General features: G+C 43.5%; 1 protein-coding gene across 2 annotated transcripts in view; it reads left to right on the top strand.

The window, feature by feature from the left end:
* The window catches only part of PLCH2 (phospholipase C eta 2), a 276,235-nt gene that overhangs the window by 187,171 nt on the left and 68,612 nt on the right, over nt 1–20,452 (top strand). For both annotated transcript variants that reach the window (XM_067567156.1, XM_067567155.1), the window contains exons 4-6: nt 806–935; nt 13,022–13,192; nt 18,366–18,459. In XM_067567156.1, coding sequence (XP_067423257.1) covers nt 806–935; nt 13,022–13,192; nt 18,366–18,459 — 395 coding nt within the window. The remainder of the gene's footprint in view (nt 1–805; nt 936–13,021; nt 13,193–18,365; nt 18,460–20,452) is intronic.

Below are 20,452 nucleotides of genomic sequence, written 5' to 3'. Positions count from 1 at the left end.
AAAAAGCCACAGGGATATTTTCAAAGACACAAATTAGGTGCACGACTCCCATTGACATTCAGTGGGAGATGGGCTTCTAGCTGCCCAATGTGTCTTTGACAATACACTTAACCCTGAAAATAGGTGGCAAATGAGTGAGAGAGGCTGGGGGTGGACATAGCGGGTGCTCTGTCTATCACCAGTTGTCATCCTGCAAGAAACTCTCAACAGCTGACACTTTGCATGTCAAAAGTCCTCCCAAGAGGATTGGAGGCCAATGCTAGGTGAAAGATGAAGGGAGAATGGAATTTTAAAAAATGAAGGGCCACATTCCACCTTCAGTTAGTCTCTGTGCAGCCGTATCCATCTCCGCAGGCTGCACAAGGCAGAATTCACCTCTACATTTAGAACTTAAAGCCATCTCTCATTTGTGTGAGGTAGATAGCCTGTGCTGTCTGTCAGGCCAAGGGGCTGCTGCTGAGGTTATTTGCACGAGGAGGATTTTAATCGGCATCATTTAAGCTCACGTGCAGACAAACCAAAATCCTCCCCCCCACACACACTTTAACATCAGTATTTGCAGAATAGACACTTGCTACTGTGTTGGAGTGGGGTTTTCACCACTGGAGTAAATGCGCCATCTTGAGAGGTGGTAGCTAGGGCATCAGAAGAATCTGCACCGTGTCTATACTGGGGCTTAGAGAAATTTACCTACATCTCTCAGGGACGTGAATTAGTCCATGTAAGTTTTAGGTGGAGACCAGTCCCAAATAATGTTCAGTAGGGCCACTTGGTGCTCCCTTGTCTGTCTTAACTTCAATTAAATGTGGTTGAAGCAAACCTTTGATGAGGCCGATAAGAATGGCGATGGCAGTTTGAGTATTAACGAGGTGCTCCAACTGATGCACAAACTGAATGTGAACCTCCCCCGACAGAAAGTCAAGCAAATGTTTAAGGTAAGAAGTGAGCATTCTCATTTCTAAGGGAAGAAGGACTGAGCTGCAGAGTGCTGATGTGCACCATGACAGGAGAGAGTGTAAATGCTTCGCTGGCTGATTCCTTTTCACTGCTTCAATGGATGCTGCATTGTGCATTTCAACAAGTTGGAGAGAACTCTGGAAACAAAGGTGTCATGAGTATATTCTTAGCTTCAAAGGAAAAAGATGCTTCTACTGAGTTGTATGGTGTAAGGACAAGCACGGCCTATCTGTCTCTGTGAGTTTCCATGCCCCACCCTCCCATGCTCAGGGCCAGATTCCAGTCTTGCACTGCACCAGGCCTTCCTTTAACTCCAGAAGTAAGGATTTTGTTGGGACCACTCATGGAGTAGGTGAGACCCTTTCTTTCACAGAGTATCAAAATTTGACCAATATTGTTATAAACTTGGTCTTCTATGGCAATTGGTTGTCCTTGATCATTTCCAGCCATGGAGTGAAATGAGCATTCTTCCACCTGCAATGGACTGGTCCTTTGGTGATGTTGACTAGGTGGACTGTGCTTGCAAACCATGAGCTTTATCCAAAAATCAGCTGCTGCCTCTCACCAAGTAGTTGGTTCCCAGGACTATTGCTTTACAAATACCTGGGATGCCTTTCTGAAGTTTGAAAGGAAGAAATTATTCTTAAGGGGCCCTGCGGGACGGAAATGCAGATACAAAATTAAAGATCCTGTTGAGAAACACCTTTAATAGCAGAACCTGGATTTTGGTCCAATGAGTTTAAAAGCTACCCATTCTAAGGGGCTCAGGTTTCATTGACCTGACCTGTAGCCAAATCCCCATTTCACTAACCTAATTGCCCTAATTTTTAATGGTCTAGCAAAGTGCTGTTGCTAACTGGGTTGAGATGACTCATGCATGATGCCAGGTGCTGTTGGCTAGCAGAGAAGTCATTGCATTGTTGTGGGCAGCCCCTTGGGGTGATTACTGTGTGTGATAGTGGGGTTGTGACTTCACCTTCCTTCTGTCACTCCCTTTCATCCCTCTTAACTATCACTCTTATTCCTTAAATTTGGCCTAGAAGTAGGTCACACGAGTTGTTGAACATTATCTCCCTCTCCACTCCAGGGATCTCTCTTGGCATTTCTTCCTCTCTTCAAAGTGCTCTGGCTATTCTTTCAAATGATGTCTTAATCCTCCTGCCAAATCTCAGTTGAGTAATTATGACTGCCACACTCCCTTTCGCACAGCACTCTGTGAGATGCATTGCTTCTAGTGGGTAAATTATGGGATGCCAGGTACCGTGCCCAACTTTTCTCTTCCTGAATGCTGGGTGCTTAGCTCATAGTCAGTGGAGAAGGAGAAGATCTGTGGGTTTGGAGTTGATCTCTGTTTAAGTGTCCACTTCAGTTGGGCTAAAATGCCCTTGTAGATGTTCTGGCTAAGTGAAGCAGTGAGTGAGGTGGAGGAATTGATTGGCTGCGGGGAGTGGAAGTGTATGCATGAGAGAGAAAAAATGTGGTTGGCTTGATATAGCAGGTAACTGGGTGTCCAAATACTCGCTATTTTTATCCTGCTGTTGAAAATATGCCCTTAAGCTTCCAGGCAGTAAACCCAGAAACCCATCAACGGGACCCTCTTTTTGTATATGCAAGATGGGGAGAGAAGAGGCTGGTCTTCTTAGATGAGTAGTGGTCCATGGTTTGATTAGTGTATCCCTGGGAGTATTTAGAGGTCTTTCAGGGGGTACATCAACTCATCAAGATCAGTGTTTCTCAACCTGGGGGTTGTAGCCCCAGGTGGGATCACAGGACGGATTTAGGGGGTCGTAAGTGCAGAGCCAGTATTAGAGGATGGCAAGCAGGGCAACTGCCTAGGGCCCCACACCACAGGGGGCCCTACAAAGCTAAGTTACATGCTTCAGCCCCGCTGCCGGAGGCTCAGGCTTCAGACACAGCTCACAAGTAAAAAACTGGCTCCATTATCACGCTGAAATGTAAGTACAATATTTATATTCCAATCAACTTATTTTATAATTATGTGGTGAAAATGAGAGTAAGCAATTTCTCAGTAATAGTGTGCTGTGACACTTTTGTATTTTTATGTCTGATTTTGTAAGTAAGTAGTTTTTAAGTGAGGTGAAACTTGGGGTACACAAAACAGGGGTACAGTAGTCTGGAAAGGTTGAGACGGACTGGCATGACAGATGGCTGCTGGAAGAACAAAAGCAGTCAGGAAACTTGAATATAGTAAAATCTTTTTTCACTGGAATGAGATGTTGCTGACCTCTGTGTCTCGCATGTTTTTTTTTAAATTTACTCTGCTGGTAAAATGCAGAAGATTCCTCCAAAACTTCCCTGCTCAAGGAAGGACATTTGTAAGGAGTGCGTGTGCAGGTCCTCAGCTGGTGTAATTGTCTTAGCCCCATTGACGTCAGCTGAAGATCTGTCCCCTGAAGTCTTCATACTGGAGAACTTAAAAGTCATCTCTCCCATTTATGCAGCAGCTTTGTAAAAAGTAGTTTCTTAATCTGCTTTGATGGTACACTTCTCTGCAGAGGAGTGTAAAATCTGGTTCTTTTATATCCAAAGACATTCACCTGGGAAAAAAAATTTTAAGTGCACTCAATATTGGATAACTTTGTTAAATTGGTTTACCGGGTTCCTGTTGGAACAGTCATACATCAAAGATAATATTACTAGATATGACTGAAACATGTAGCTGTATGACTATTGCAGAGAAATCTTTCTTGACCTACATGTTGATCTGAAGTCTGGTCATCAACTTGGTCTTCTCTGATCACACCCACTATAATAATCTGTTTTTGTTGGAGTGTTGTATCAAGCATTCAAATACTCACATCTGTCAGGTTGACATGGCTATAACAACACTGCATATGTGTCTTTTGCAATGCAGATCGCTACCCCTTTGCAGTTAGTTCTGCTGTTGTCCTTGACCCAGTTTATTGTCTAATTAAATAGAAGAGGATTAAAGATACATCTCTGCCTTCACACCAGTGATCAAAAAGCTGATTTGTGCACTGGACCCTGATGGGAATTGAGCCAGTGTGTTGTTGTAAAGTAAGTAAACAACTGCAGCCGTTGCAGTATACCATGTGCCTTAGGAACCTGCCAGCAGTAGCAGAATTGTAAAGAGGTGGCCTTGCTGTTGATGTGTTGGAACTGGAGAGAAGGATCATTTTAAAAAATCTAAAGGCTGGGGTATCAAAGGAGTTGCAGGGAGTTAAGCTGTCGGAGACATTCCATGGGATAGAACAATAGGGCTTGAAGGGACCGCAAAGGTCATCTAGTCTAACCCCCACCTGCCAAGGTACAGAATTTTGGGCTCCTTTGAAATCCAGCCTAAATCCATCAATCTTAGATGCTCACATGGACCGCGTTCCAGTCATATCTGAGCACCTCAGTCTTCAATGTTGTTACTCTCCCGACACCCCTGTGGGTAGGGCAGTGCTATTATTTTCATTTTACAGATAGGGAAACTGAGGCAGAGAGAGGCTGAGTCAGTTGCCCAGGAGCACACAGGAGGTCTGTGGTGGAGCAGAGAATTGAACCCAGGTCACCCAAGTTCTTGATTAGTGCCCTAACCACTGGACTGTCCTTCCTCTCTTACCACTTGTCCAGGGAATATCTTCAGCTCCTGTACAGACCCACTGAAACGGGGTTAAGACTCAGTGGCTAAAGATTTCTCTGCAAGTCTATCCCTTCATCTTCCCAAAGTTTTTCTGTCTAGCCTTCTGGACTCTCTGCCCTGGTTTTGGTACAATAGGCCTGGAGTGAATCTGCCTTGACACATTGAGCCTCTCCTCTCACTCTGTAGCTAGACAAACAACCAGTCTTGGAGTCCTTGCCAGTGTTAAACTGTCTTTGATCTTTATATGTAATCATCTGGGTAAATACCATTCCAAGGCTGCAGCCAAGTGAAATGCAGTTGAGGTACAGTATGGTTTGAACTGTTATCAGGTTCCTCTGAAATCTTAGCATGGTGGTGACTGTGTCATGAGACTTTCCCTGACTGAGCTGTGATGCTTTGCATCTCAGTGGGAAGGAGCCCAAAAATTCTCTTCCAGTAGCCATTCAGGAGCAGGCAGTATCACTCTCTGTAGTCCACTGTTCCCTGTTATGTTGTCTGGGGACTTCTGTAACTGGGACTTCTGGGTTCTGCTCCCAACTCTACCGCTGACCCACTGCATAACCGTAGGCAAGCTCCTTAACCTCCATGCGGGTGAAAGTCACCCCTGTGCAGAAGGCTGGCACTGCTTAAATCCTATTTGCAGGGCTCATATGGTGCATAAGTTCAGTGTCTGTGCTGTGCACTGAGATGCTTGAATGACAGGCACTAGGCAATTGGGTTCACTTCGTAACAACAACAATTAGTTGTAACGTTGTCCTAGAGCGGGAGCCGAGTCATAGAATCATAGAATCATAGAATATTAGAAAAGTCCTAGTCCAACCCCCTGCTCAAAGCAGGACTAACCTCAGCTTATCATCCCAACCAGGGCTTTGTCAAGCCTCAGCGCAGGTAACCCATTCCAATGTATTTTTTCCTAATGTCCAACCTAGACCTCCCCCCTGCAACTGTTCATTGTCATGGATCACTCTTACTGCCCCATCCTGAGCTGCTTGTGTTGTGGTTACTCACTGGAGCCTTTATAGCAACCTTATTAGAATATGGGACTTTTGGCAGTGGGATAGCTGCTGGTCCTACCCAGCAGAAATAGTCAATCATCCGTTTTACCGGGAGCCGGAACAAAAACATCGCCCCCAACTAGATTCCCTCAGTACCTGTATGCGGTTCTGGATTCCTCTCCTTCAGATCCCCAGCTGTTCTTCTAGCTCTCTCACCACCCCCTGCTTGTGCCACAGGGAAGGGAAGGCAAAGTGAACCCTTTGCTTACTGGGAAACTGCTTTATCCTTGCATCCTGCCACAAGCAGCTTTTGTGGACAGACCTTATGGTCTATGACTTTGGGTTTTACCTTGAGTTTGATAGGAAAATTAGGTGTGTGTGCACACACGTATGTGCACGGCGGGAAGAGGATGGCACTTTGGAATGATCTGGCTTGATCCTGGGAAGGGAAGAGAAGGCATTTGAATTCCCTCCCCTGCCTCATGACAGTGGTAGAAGATTTATTCTGGTGCCTCCAGGCACAAAATATTTTTAGCCTGCAACCTTTTCTGCTGCGTTTTCTTCATCCTGCTGACAGCTGATGCTGACGCCTGCCCTGCTGTCTCTTGTGACCTGTGTAGACTCCTCTGTGGATATACAATGGTAGGGTTTGCTCAGCTGAAGCATGGAAAACTGAATGGGTCTGTGGCTTGCAGCAACCCAGGGGCAGGGGGAAGGAGGGAGAAGTTATTGCAGAGCCTGAGAAATCTCTAGCAACTGCAAAATACAGATTATCCTGGCATATATGTGGGGGCATATAGTGTATCTATAACTTTTGGTGCCCTGTGGGTATAAAAATTGCTGCCCTGATAACAGCTTACAGTGAGATGGAAAAACCAGAGCAGGAGCTGATAATAGTGATGTCTTTCAACCATAAACCTCACACATCCAACAAACTTGTCTGTGTTACTGAAGAAAGTCTTTGATGAATAAAATATGTAGGATTTTAAAACTCTGTGCTGAGGTTTTTTTGTTTTCAAAGTGCCCTGGAGAACAAAGGCTCTTCCCTCCCATGGCAGTGGGAAGATAATCCTCAGACATCTATCACTATGCCCTCAGACTGGCAGTACTATAATCTGCTGATACCTGTATTACTAGATCCTATGCACCATCTACTTCTGCTCCACTAAGAATCTGCTCCTTTCATCAGTGGGGCTGGACTATAATGAGGCTTTTCAATGGGGTGGGGCAGATGGTGTCTCTGTACAGGCAGAACATTTTAATAAGCTTCTTTGCAATGCCAGTGAATGCCAGGCTCACATATGCAGCACTGTGGAAAATGAAATGTAAAAACTCATTAAAGTTAGTGGATTAAAGGGAGTCGCTTTCTAAGGTAAATCATTCGGATTGACGGGAGCCAAAGGGTAGAGTCTGGTAAATCCTCTGTGACCAGAGTATGGGTTTCTATTAGTAACAAGCTAGACTCTTGTCTTAATAGTTTCAGATGAATGGCAATAATTATATATGCCCGGCACTTTAGAAATCCTGTTAATGGAGAAAAAACTGGATGTGCCTTTTCCATATGAAAGTGTATAAATGAGAGAGCAGCCTGGTCTGAATCGTGGATATAATTGGTATTCTGTTATATAAAACTCCTGATATTAAGCAACTCTGAATTGCCTAATCAAAGCAGAAATCTCTGCCTTGGTTAATGGAAGAGCTGCACAGAATGTTGCTAAAACTAACACTGTACATCATACATGGGGTTTGAAGGCGATCACCCTTGGGTTTAATTTTTCTAATTAATATCCTTTCACCGACTCAGCTGAATGCCTGTTTTTATTAAAGTGATTTATTTTAATTCTACATGGTACTTTATTTTTAAAGGAGATGAATGTTGTGAGTTTTCCCCCTATTCATTCATGGGAGGTGGGGGATAGAAGAAAGTGCAATTTTATTATTAGTGAGGTTTTACTCACAACTACATTCAGATGTGTCTGACTGGGCTCCTTTAATAAGTGTAGGGTCTCTGAACTGATTGACCTGTTTTACTTTGGCTCCTAATTCTATTAACCATTTCAGAGCCTACACAAAATTTAGTTTCAGTGTAGTTGGTAAAGTGTCAAGCTGCTAAATAAAAATCAACCATCCAGGGCAACCAAGAGTTAGAAAGGGTCTGTGGATTCCTTGGGGAACTGAGAATAGATTAGGAAGCTGATAATGTGTTGCTGATAACGTATTGAGAGTATCTCTGTAGATAAATGCTTGGTTCCTTGGGTAAATCAGGGATTTTAAGTTTTGCCGTGTTTTTGGAGAACTAGCTGTGTGTGGGTATTTAACACTGGGACTCCTAAATGGAGTTTGTGCTGTTAGTTCAGTGCTGCTGTCCATGGTCCTGTTACGTTATGTTCCCTGAGACATTTCCCACCTAACTGATAAAACTGCAGCCTTTCAGTCTCTGATCTGTAATGCGTTTAGGCTTGTCTATAACAAAGATGTACAAAGCAGCCTGCTGACAACTCAATTGCTGGAACACAAAGTGGGGGATGTGGGAGGAGCTCATTTTACATGCCATCCTGCATTGCTCTCTTAGCTTAGATAAGTCACATTTTTTTCTTACCATTTGGCCTTGTGAAGACTTCTTGCACATTTGTTGTTTACTGAGGAATTCCCACACCCATCAAAGCATTAAAACAGGTCTGCGGGATCTTCAGTCCTGAAACGATGCGAGATACACATCATGGCTTGATAATGCAGCAGCTTAGTTCCAAAGGACCATGTCTCAAAGGGGTGGTTAAGCTCTAAGTATGGTACAACTAATCAAATGAGCACAGGTGTCTGACACTGGGAAAGAATATATGCAGTGTTGTAGCTGTGTCAGTCCCAGGATGTTAGAAAGACAAGGTGTGGGAGGAAATATCTTTTATTGGACTAACTTCTGTTGATTCTCCATCTGCACTGAAAGGTGTGTTCATAAAAATGGGACCAAGTGAGTATAATGATGGGAAGTACTGATTCAAAGCTGATTTCATTAGGCACAAATCCTAAAAGATCAGCACATGTGGAATCTGGCTGTATATTGAATTATTCTGTCTGTCATCTGCCAGACTCTGCCGGTTGCGTTTTCTCATAGTCTGAAATGGAGGCGGCTGGAGTTGTCGTACCCATAAAGGTTACAACCACACTGCAGTTCAAGATGTGTGTAGACATACCCAAGCATGCTTGTATCTAGCTAGATAAAAGGCTAGCTCAAGTAACAAGAGCAATGAAACCAGAGCAACACAGGTGGCTCTGAGGGCTAGCCCCACCCACCCTGTCTTGGGCCACATAAGCAGCAGTTTTACTGCTGTTGTTACTTGAGGTGGCTGTCATCTACACGTGCTGTAGTCACACTTCCTGATTGCAGGGTAGGCTTACTATCAGTAGCTCAACATGCCCACACTTGTCTGCCTGATAGAATTTGAAGATGCTGGACTAGCTGTGTCCTAAACCATCTATGCAGACCCTTCTTCATTTGAATGTTTGGTGAAGTCTGACCTGGCTGCTGTGTCTTTGGTGGGAGACGTTGATTGGACTCGGATCTTCCATAAGAGTGTTTTTCTGGGGGCCATGTTCCACAAACAAAATTCAGATCTGAGTTTGACTTTTGAACATTCTTAAATTTTTGCTGGGTTCTAGTCTGAATTTTTTGGTTCAGGCTGGTGTCGAAGTATTTTGCCTTCCTAAATTTCTCAGAGTTCATCTCTGGCTGATAGGAGTCCTGATTTTTACAATAACTACAGCAGAAATGTGCGGTGGCTGACTTAGATCAGCGGTACTACAAACCTATTCAGCAGCTGTCTTATCTTTCCTTTGGCATCTTCTGTATGTATGGAGACTTCAGAGCCCATTCCTAAGCATCAACCAGATACAATCAAATCATGTGTTTGTCAGACAAAGTGACTGAGCCCTAAGGCCTTCAAGGGGCTCTTTATCCTTATGATTTACTGGTTGTTTTTTTTTCCTTCCTTCTCTCTCTCTAACAGCTGCTCAACTTTAATTGAATCTTTAGTCTTGGTGGGCTGGATTCTAGGCTGAAGCACTGAGCTTCATTCAGATTATTCTCGCTGTTCAGGACATTTTCTGTGTGTTCTGGATGGATGGCTTTTTTTCATTATACCCCAGAGTTGTCCTAGTCCACTGTATTGACTTTACTCTGCCTTATCTGGTGGAATTTACAACCCTGTTCATTAAAAAGAGCTCCTTTTGCATGTTTCATGTTGCCTCCATTGTACGAAGTATTTTCCCCTCCCTCAGAGACTGCTCAGAATTCATTGTAGAGAGGTGATTCCCTGAAGGAAGGGTGGTCCGTTGGTTTTTAATAATCTTTTTAAAGCGTTGCCATTGGTATCGCTCAGCCCAGATTTGACTGGTCTTTTTCATTAGGCACAAAACCTTATGCTTTGCATCAGCTGTTCTTTCTTTTGAGACACTTTTTTTGAGACAGACACTGAGATCTCCCCTCCTCTCAGTCTGTGTGGTTGAGGGGTCTTCTTACAGCTAGCTCCCATAAACTGACATGCAGATTAATGGCCTTATTTAAACAGGACACTTTTGTGGGTTGGGCCGTGGAGGGGGAGGAGGGGAATATTGGTGCAATATGCACCTGCAACATTTCTCCCTCTGCTTTCTTTGGGCTTGCAGTTTGTTGCAGGTAGAAATCTGAGTACTTAAATGACAGATACCTGACTGCAGTCACAATTTAGATGCATAGCCCCCTGAATGGCTGGACTTGTATGTTGTGGTTTCAAAAATGCAGGTGCAATTTTTGCCATTGCATGTTTTGTCTACCAAAAAATATTACCCTTTAAAAATCTGACCTCATGCAAATTGCCCCTCCCAATCTCCCTTCCCCCCAAAAAAAGATCAATAGGAAAATCATTGAGACTCTTGCCTGGGGCACAGAGCTGGGGTGTGTTGGGTTCTGATCATGGTTGTTCCGCTGACTCCATAGGTATCCGTAGGACTCACTTGGCCCGTCTGTAGAATGGCTGGCTGTAATTTATCCACCTAACATTTTCTTATCAGACTTAATGTTTGTAAAGTGCTTTGAGGCTGCTGAGTGAAAGGAGCACTAGAGGTGCATTGTTAATGGCGGTCCAAATGCCAAACCTTTTGTCTGTATGTCTAATTCTCCACACTTATCCTATGGTGTTCCCCTCTAGTTTTAGGCTACATTAGTCCAAAAGGCTTGGGCTCCCTTTAACAGAGAGCAAGAGAACTGCAATAAAGAAAAGGCCCCAGAGTGACAATACTCCTTGATACTTACTGGTAACAGAAATGGAGCTGATCTATATTCCAGAGAACATCAGAAAGCATTATCGCACAGGAGTTCTGTGTCGTTAGTGCCAAAGAACACTAATGGAGCATGAGGCCTACATGATGGCAAATTGAAAATGGAATCAGATTTCTGTACTCAAAGCAGTTATTGAAGTAAAACAACTCTTAATAAACTGGTGATGCAGTTAAGATATAATGTGAAATTGCTAATCCAAATTGATTTTTTTTTTTTTTTGTATTTTATTGTATTATCAAAGCTGAATTCCAACAGTATTCATTCTGATATAATGGCGTTTGCTGACATGGGATCATATTTGCATTTCATCCAGCTTTAAAGCCCCTGTGAAGAATCCTACTGTTGATGGGTCATAAAGGGAAAAAAGTACTTGTCCCATTTGAAACATGAGGGATAATGTAATGGGGAGAATTGGGTCATTTTCTGTGGTGTGTTTTGTTTTGTGATTTACTGGTTAGTTTGTGTCAAAGGATATTTTCTCACTCCTGTCTCTCTGTGTATTTCTGATCAATGAATAACTACTTTGTAATTAGTGTTTTCACAAAGTAGACCGAGGGAGAAACATGCAGCATGAGCATGCACTTTCCGGAGATGTTGTATATGGCTCCCTGTCTCAACAGATTGTGGGCTGGATCCTATAGTTCAGTGGGTCTCAATCTTTCCAGACTATTGCACCGCTTCCAGGAGTCCGATTTGTCTTACATACGCCAAGTTTCACCTCACTTAAAAACTACTTGCTTACAAAATCAGACATAAAAATACCAATGTCATAGCACACTAGTACTGAAAAATTGCTCACTTTCTCATTTTGTCTGTATGAAATTTTAGTTTGAATTGACTTCACTAGTGCTTTTTATGTAGCCTGTTGTAAAAGTAGGCCAATGTCTAGATGAGTTGATATACCCCCTGGAAGATCTCTGCGTACCCCCCAAGGGTTTGTGTACCCCTGGTTGAGAACCACAGCTATAGCTATAGAGAAATTGAGTGGTCTTGTGGATAAACACTGGCCTAGGATGCAGGAGACTGGGGGGGGTCTAGTCTTAGCTCTGCAGTATTCTTTCTTTGTGCCTTATTTCCCCTCAGTAAAATGGCAAAAATATTTGCTGTTCCATCTTTTGTCTTGCCTCTTTAGACTATAAACTGTCTGGGCACGGATGGTCTCTCTTGCCATATGTTTGTACAGCACCTAGCATGATGGGTCCATGACCTCTTCTGGGAACTTTAGGCAGGCACCACTGTATTACAGTATGTACCTCAGTGGCCTCCAGTTGCAGACACATGCACACAATTGGTGGTGCTGTAAAGATCCTCAGGTCTCAATGATAAGCTTCTGTGCTGGGCCCCATTGCTGCCCTGCCGCTCATGAGACTGGTCTGGAGCAGCTCCATTTCAGCTGTGGTCCAGATCACATGTAATTGGACGGAAGATCTTGTGCCTGCTAGGCTGGTGCAATTGGCCAAAGAGTGGGGAACTGTTCAGATGCTGCTCAGATTAGGCTGGATGCCGAGAGCAGTGTTTTATTTATTACTGCTTTATTTCCTCCATAGGACCCTATTAAATTAACGTGCCTGTAAAGGCTCACTCGTGCCCTAGGAATTCACAGGTGGGCTCCTGAATCATGGTGTTTGTTTCTAGTGACCTTCACAGGAGATCACAAGTGGCCCCTTTCTCCTGGACACATGCATGTCCTCTCCCCGGTCCTCAATTACATAGGGCCCTGCCTCATTGCCATAGATGGGAGAACCCTCCACAGGTGGGGGACCAAGTGGACAGGGCCGCCTCTGGGAAAGTGAGCTCTGCACTATGCATGTGTCTGAGAATCATAGAATATTAGAGTTGGAAGGGATCTCAAGAGGTCATCTAGGTCATCTAGTCCAACCCCCTGGACTGAAGGGGTGGGGGTGGGGTGGTTGCAAGCCATTCATGCTACCAGTTTCAGCCTGGTGAACCAAATCTTCCTGAGCAGTGCATTGCAAGGCGAGACTGCATTCAGGCTAAAAACCAGTGTTTTGTAAAACATGGGCTTTTGTGTGTGGGTTTGTTTTGTTTTGTTTTCATGTTGGTTTCTTTTAAAATATCCTCAGTTGTGATTATCTTGCTGGGAACAAGGGCACCTTATCGCCACCTTGCTGTTGTGTATTGCAGGAGGCTGATACGGACGATAACCAGGGCACACTGGACTTTGATGAGTTCTGCGCCTTCTACAAGATGATGTCGACGCGGCGCGATCTGTACCTGCTCATGCTCTCCTACAGCAACCATAAGGACTATCTAGATGCAGATGACCTGAAGCGCTTCCTTGAGATCGAGCAAAAGGTAGACTGGCACAATGCAGAACCCTGGTTTCGCTCCCTTCGAAAGCTGCAATGTTCCAACTTTCCATTTAAAGGTTACCTTTTGTATGTTTCGCTTGTAGCTTCTTCCCAATGTGGATTGCCTCCCTTGAAATCTTATCAAATCTTGACATTTGCTGGGATAATGAGGTCACCTGCAAAAGTCTTGGAGCTTATCCAAACCTGTGCACAGAAACTTACATAATATTGAGTGGCAATAGGCTTTATCCCAGCTGAGATCTTAGTTTTGATGTCATAAAATGGAAAGAGGACTCAGGCAAGCTAGTGCTTTCTCTTTATATACAGCGTCGTTGACAGGTTTGAATAATCGGCCTACTCACGTAGGGAACATTGCAGTTTTAATTTCTCCAAACTGAGAGAGCAAAGATGGGCTAGCCATCTAATTTATCATGGAAGATGGATTGTGTTTTTACTCCTGTGGAGCTCACATGTTGATTACTTAATGATCACAATTTGCATGCCCCTAATCTCAAAATTGGATGTCATTGTACATAGCAGGTTCTGTATGCACTGGACAGCTTGTGGGTTGAGAGTTCCAAGTGGTGCTTTTTTTTTTTTAATTTAATTAATTTTTTTTAAAAGCATGAATAACTGAGTGCTTTTACTATTCACAGCAGAGCTTGGCATGATTCTTGGTGGCAGGGGGAATGATCCAAGCAAGATTTAATGCTTGCCCTGTGTTCGAGTTAAGGCCTCTTCCTAATACTAATTTAGTGCCTGTAAAAGGGATGGACAAATAGAACTGTCTGGAACGAGGCAGGAGATGGGCGAGTGTTTGCAGTTATCAGTCTCCCAGAACTAGAGACTTCTGGTCAGGCCAGTTTCCATGTGGTCTAGAAATACACGTTACTGCCCACCTCAGGCCACTGAATTCAGCTTCGCTGTTTTCAGTGTCTTTTTTAATAAAAATTCCGTTTTCACTCTGTTGACTGTAATATTGAATGAGCAATTGTCACTGCAGGAACACTTTTTGCAATATCACACCTGCCCGCTGCTTTGATGGGCACTGCATCACGAGCTGGTTTCACACTGGCTTCTACTCGACTAGTCTGTTACTACTGAAACAATAAATGGCTAGCTTTATAATTAAGCATTACTGTAAAGCTCTGATCAGCCTCCTTGGTTATGACTCTGCCATGCTTACATCTGTGGTTGGGATGAATGATTAATTGTTTTTAAAATGGAGAGCATTTCTGAAATGCAGTTGGAAAATTGAGTAGCTAGCTACGTATGGCTGACTCCAATCAGGAGGCATGTGGTCACTCAGACAATTGGATGACCTAGACAAAAGCCACTGAATTTTCAATATGCTGGTGATACCACTTCAGGCTTGGTGTAGAGGTTTCCTGTTCCTTCTGCTGTAATTTCCCTTCATCCCCGACTCATTCTTTTAGAAAAATCCTGTAGCTGTCTGGTTAGATAGAGACATTTGACTCTTTCCAGTATGAGAGACGAGTGTGTGTGAGATAATATCTTTTATTGGGCCAACATTTGTTGGTGAGAGAGAGAAGTTTTTGAGCTTACACAGAGCTCTTCTTCCAGTTTGGGAAAGGTACTTCCAGCATCACAGCTAAATACAAGGTGGAACAGATTGTTTAACATAAGTAGTTAAGGTACATTTCAAGGGACCATTCAAGGTGAAGTGGCCAGTTAACACCTTCCCAGTATTAGGCAGCCTGATCCAGCAGTGGTGTTTTTTCCTCTATCTCTGACTTGCTGCATAGCCTTGGACAAATTACTTAATGGGGGGTGGGCGTGCTTCCCACAGCTATTGAGAGGATTAGCTGCTGATTTGGACAGCGCTTTGAAGATGGAAAGGACTAATTATTTGGTCCTTCTCTTTTCACTATAGTGGGTATTACAAGCCACCCATTGTACTGTCAGTTCATCTGATTTGCAACAGATGAAGAGTTTATGGTCCAACAGAATAGGTGGCTCTCTATTATAAGAGTTTTATTCACAGCCCATAGCTATTGGCAAGTATTACACCTAATGCTGTTCATAAAATCAGACATTTCACAGGTCTTCAGAGACTTTAATTCCTAGGTTTATAAACTTTACTAGTCAAATATTGAATTTCACCTTGATGCCCTCTCAGTAGTTATTTAAGGCTGTCAGTTAAATAGCAGCAAACTAATCTCCATGCACTTTATTTAGAGTAGCTGCTACATACAATAGAATTAATTATTTGTTCCTTGTAGGCAAGGGCTAAATGGGAAGGTTTGCATTCTTTATGCATATCAGTCACTGCTACAGATTAAAGATGCTGGCATGGCTCTTTCCTGGCAGCTCTTCTAGGCTTTTGTGAAAAGGAAACAAATTGAGGTGTACCGTGTTTTTATTTTCTCATGGCTAAAGCTAAGTAGCTTCTTCTCTGTACATATATGTGCACAAATGTACTCCCTTTAGTGGGAACATCCACCTGCCAGCTAAGTGATCATCTTGGTTATTGGTGGCTTCAGTAGGTTGATTGTTTGTTTTAAAATAAGCCCTGAATGATCAAAAATACAAATATTAAGTGAAAGGTAAAATCACGTCTCTCTTAGCAGCCATAAGAACTGAACAAAAGGTGCCCCCCAGCATGTACCAATGGCTGTGGCAAATAGCTGGCAGACCTTGCCAGATGTGCCAGTTAAACAGACTTTGTGACCCACTCATCTGTGACTTAGTGTAAATGTGCCTTACTGTACCTGTGCCTTCCACTTGTTCCTATTATCAAGCTCTGAGTGGCTTCTAATGCACAGATGTCTAAAACCTTCAGACTGCAGGGGATGATACTCTTGTTGGCTGGTCTGTTCCGGGAAAGATAAAGCCTATTGCAATGAAGAGGCTGGTGGTTGTTTCAAGTTTGTGTTGGTAATGGTGGAGAGATTTAGTGAGCTAGAATGCCAGTAGCCATGGGGACAGGTATATCAGCCCAGGACCCTGTAATGAAAGACCATAATGCAATGCTTATGTGAAAGGGGAGAGGGAAGGTGGGATGCCAGAAGCTGAAGGAAACATGCTCGTGGGTCAGTATAGCCCCAAAGGAAGACTAGTTTCATGGCTCTTCGCTAAAATCAAACCAGAGAGCCAAGAAGTTCATAGCATTTGTTTCGATAAAGGAGAGAGGGATTCCAATGGAATATTTTAAATATTTTGTTAAGGCTGAGAATGTAATGAAGTTCTTCTGTTTCTCTCTCTCCCCACATGGACATCTCAGTAGAGAGGAAGCATTTCAACTGCCCATTACTCCCATTCCCCCCCACCCAATATAAAACTCATTTTCTCCTGTACTTCTACCCCAAACCCTCCTCTGTTAGGACAAGGCTGGGGTGTTTCTGGTCTTGGGTGGCATAGAGAGGTAGAAAACTGGTAGCTCAGTCAGGACCCTTTTTCTCCCCAGAATTGTAGCAGTGGATGTTGCAGAAAGAAAAAAATATGATAAGCAGCAACACTGAAATCATCATGAGAACTCCTAGGCGAGGTGATCTCTGTCCATCTGCTTCTGCTTTTCATACTCTAATAGTCTCATGAGCCACCTGCAAATTAAATAAATTAATACCCATCCCCTTTGTGCCTGTTGTCTCTCTAATTGAGTTAGCCTGTGTTTCTGTTTCACTGGGCCTATTGATCCTCTTCATGCTGAGAGAGGAAAATTAACTCCAGCCACAGGACTCAATCAGCTCAGCTAATCACTGGCACTGCGAGCAAAAAGCTTTCTGGTTTTCCGTCCCCGGATGGCACTGCCCTCTTTCATGCAATACTTATAGAGCGAGCAGGTGTTGCCATCGTAGGTTTGAATCTTGTCAAAAACAGAAGAAAAGCATGCAGCAGCACCGCTGACCTACAGTGGGGAAAAGCCTTGCTGTGGAATTAGGACTTAGAAATCTCATGAAAACCAGCTTTCTGATGAGATCCTGCCGTTGCTGGTCATGGCTAAAACCAAATGCTTTTGGTGGGGAGACTGATGAGGGATTTTTTCCTGCTTAATCTGTTGTGTTTTGAACCTGGCCAAGAGAAGGCTACAGTCCAGTGTTGAGTGCTCACCCTTGGGCAAAGCCCAAACCACTACCATGATTAGTGCCTTTGTTGGCAGTCTCAGCAGGGAGGGCAAGGATGGAATGATCTGAGCATTGGTCTCAAGTCCCCTTGAAAGCGGTTCCTCCTGGGCAGGGTTGAGACAGTTGTTTGTACATGTCCAGAGAAGCTCGCACTTCTGCTGCCCATGCTGCAGCTCTTCCGTGGCTAGATGGAGGACTCTGCTCCAGACGTCTTTCATGAGATGTTTATTCATCATCCCTCTTGTTTATGCTATATTTTGGTTTTATACTTGTAATTCTGAAGGATTGTGCTTGGCTTTTTTTATCGTAGCCTCTCTTTGGGACAGGGAACATATCGTCATGTGGGTGTCTGTGTACAGCACCTAGCACAGTGAAGCCCTGATGCTGATATGTAGCACTTCTGATGACAGGGATAGTCAGTAATTGGCCACCCAGCTCTGTTTACATAATGCAGTGCTGTATAATTCCTTTTTAAATAAACTGAGCTAACCATGAATGGCCTAACTTTTAATTGCCAACGTCTCACAACTTGCAGAATTTTCTCTCTGCACACATCCTGAGGACCAGAATAAAATCCTACTTTTGATCAAAATAACGGACATCCTAGAAATGCTTCCAATAATGCCCCATCCTTCTGATGCCTTGCAAATTATTGTAATTCATTCTTCTCTCCACTGGCTCAGGAGTTCTGTTTTGTTGCATTCCTCTAAAGTAAAACCCTTTTGACAACATACATTAATCCCACAGCAGAAAGACCCTATTGGGCCATAGCGAAACATGTGCTATTTGGATGCCCTATGGGCTTAAAAACACTAAACAAAATTGACCTACAAAGCAGAAATCGGGCTCTGTGTTTTATTGTGTGCAATCAGGCAGCTGCCAATGAGACAATAATTTTTCACTAAGCAGCCTGATTCTTATCTGACCTGACACTGAATGGGGATTTCAGTGGGCAGCTGAAAAATCCTAGTGCTGGGTCAGAAAATACAGCCAGTTCTCAAACTAGGTAGAGAGAAGAGAACTAGGGGAGTCATGGATGATTATTTAGTCAACAAGATGTTCTCCACTTCATTTTTGTTGTTTCCTTTCTAGATGACTAATGTGACCAAGGAGTACTGCCTGGAAATTATCAATCAGTTTGAACCGTGTCTGGAGAACAAGCAGCAGGGGGCTCTGGGGATTGACGGTAAGTTAGTTCTTGCTGCTATTGTGGAAAATGCCAAATGGAGGCTAAATGCTAGTTTGAATTTGACTCTCGTTTGGGTACTATGGGGTGTCACCTTGCAAAGGGGATTCTTTGTCTGTGCTTTTCTGTTATTGTTATTGACGTGGGTTGGGATTTTCAAACGAGCCTGAGGGACTTAGACACCCAGAGGAATGAGGCTCCTGTCTTTGTCAGTCATTGGTGGTTGGATGCCTGTCTATCATTTGTGCCCTTGAACGGCCCCACCCCCCCACTCCAAAAAACCATAAATGTTAGAATGTTAATAAAACCAGTGTTCTGAGCATGTGTAGAAACTTACAATGGGGGTGGTAAATAGTGTCACTTCTGGAAGCACGCTCTCGGCAGGCCTGATGCTGCTGGGCTGTCACTGTGAACGACAGGTGCGACACTGAACAAGACTGTAATGGTGAGCAGGCAGCATGTGTTGCTTCAGGGGGAATTAATTTGTATAGTAACCTCTTTATCAAGAGTGGTCCCATTGATTGCAAGGGCAAACGAGCGCTAGTCAGGCCCTGGAAATGCTGTGAGTAGTAGCTTGCATGGGAAGGATGTTGGGCTATGTTTAAAAATAAAAATAAAAAGTACAAATTTGTATCTGCTTCTGTGGCTGTGATGAACTAGTGCAGAATGGCCAAGTATATATTGGTACAGTCTGTTCTTCTACCTGAATGGATGGGGTAGTTTCTAATACCTGGAGTCACCTGTTTGTTTTCAATGAAGGATGGTCCCTGTATAATGGATTCAGGTCTCTCCTGCTCTAGGGACTCCCTTGTGTCCTCTTCTACACTAGCATAAAGGAGCACAGCAGGGAAAACCCTCCATTCTGAATGAGTTGTGTTTACACCCACTTCGCCTGGGTGTGATAACGGAGAATCAGGTCCATCATCTTGGCTTCTATGTGACTGGACATTAGGCTGATTTTATCAGAGACTTATAGATGTGAAACAAGCAGGGACCTTTGTGATCATCTAATATGATCTCCTGCATAATGCAGTAATTCCTGCATTGAGTCTGGGTGAGTGATGTCACCTGACTTGACCCTTCTTATGTTTTAACACAACTTCTCTTCCTTTGTACCACAAACTCAAAGTGGTGTAAGCAATAACTGCCAAGCAATCCGTTGCTGTGCACAAAAACCAGATACATTGCATTGCATGTTAGGTCCTAAAGTGTTGCTTATGGATAAGTCAAGTCTATGAGCAACAGTACTTACACATAATAGACAAAGCAGACTGCGGGGTCACCTTGACAAGAGGCACACAACTACATTACTCACAGCTGGTTGCGCTGCTGTGAGAGATTTTGGATTGCAGTTGTTACTCTACCATGAAATTGAAGTATAAGCTAGGCGCAAATCACTGGGTCCTTATTTGAGAAGTTATTGCAGAGGGACTCGGCATGATTTCTTTGTCTTTCTTTTTAGTGTCTGATGGGTAGAAGAGATGCTCTTGTGCATAAGGCACAAAATAAGGAGCCAATTTGGGTTCTCCTCTTAGCTCTGTGCCAGACATCCTATGTAACCTTGGGTTTAGATCAATCTGTATCAGTTTTCCCATCTGCAAATGGGAGTAATAACTCCGGCCTATATTCTTCCCATGAGGCTGTAAAGCTTCACTTCACTAATATTTTATAAGGCACTTTGAGATCCTGGCATTCTTTATTGTTGTTGTGATTTGAAAATAAAAAAACAAGTGCTTTGGGTAGTGGAAGAAGTTTATGACAAAACATGCTCTATTTCTCCGCAACTTCTTATTGATAATTAGTTGCAGTTCTAAGCTTCCTACCTGGTATTGACAGAACATTTGGTCTATCGAAAACTGCTGAGGGAGTTAGTTTGGTAAATGTCTTGTCTGGACTGCATATCTAGAAACAAGTCTGCCCCTGTTTTGAAATGTGTAGAAGACTGACAAGTAGCATGTATCCAAGGCAGGGCTCTTGATTGCAGGCACAGCAA

Source organism: Emydura macquarii, unplaced genomic scaffold (assembly GCF_026122565.2).
Source record: "Emydura macquarii macquarii isolate MOO-44397 ecotype Brisbane River unplaced genomic scaffold, CSIRO-AGI_Emac_v2 contig_2768, whole genome shotgun sequence".
Taxonomy (NCBI): Eukaryota; Metazoa; Chordata; order Testudines; family Chelidae; genus Emydura; species Emydura macquarii.
Note: the sequence above shows the minus strand (reverse complement) of the source record. Positions and strands in the feature narration are given on the sequence as shown.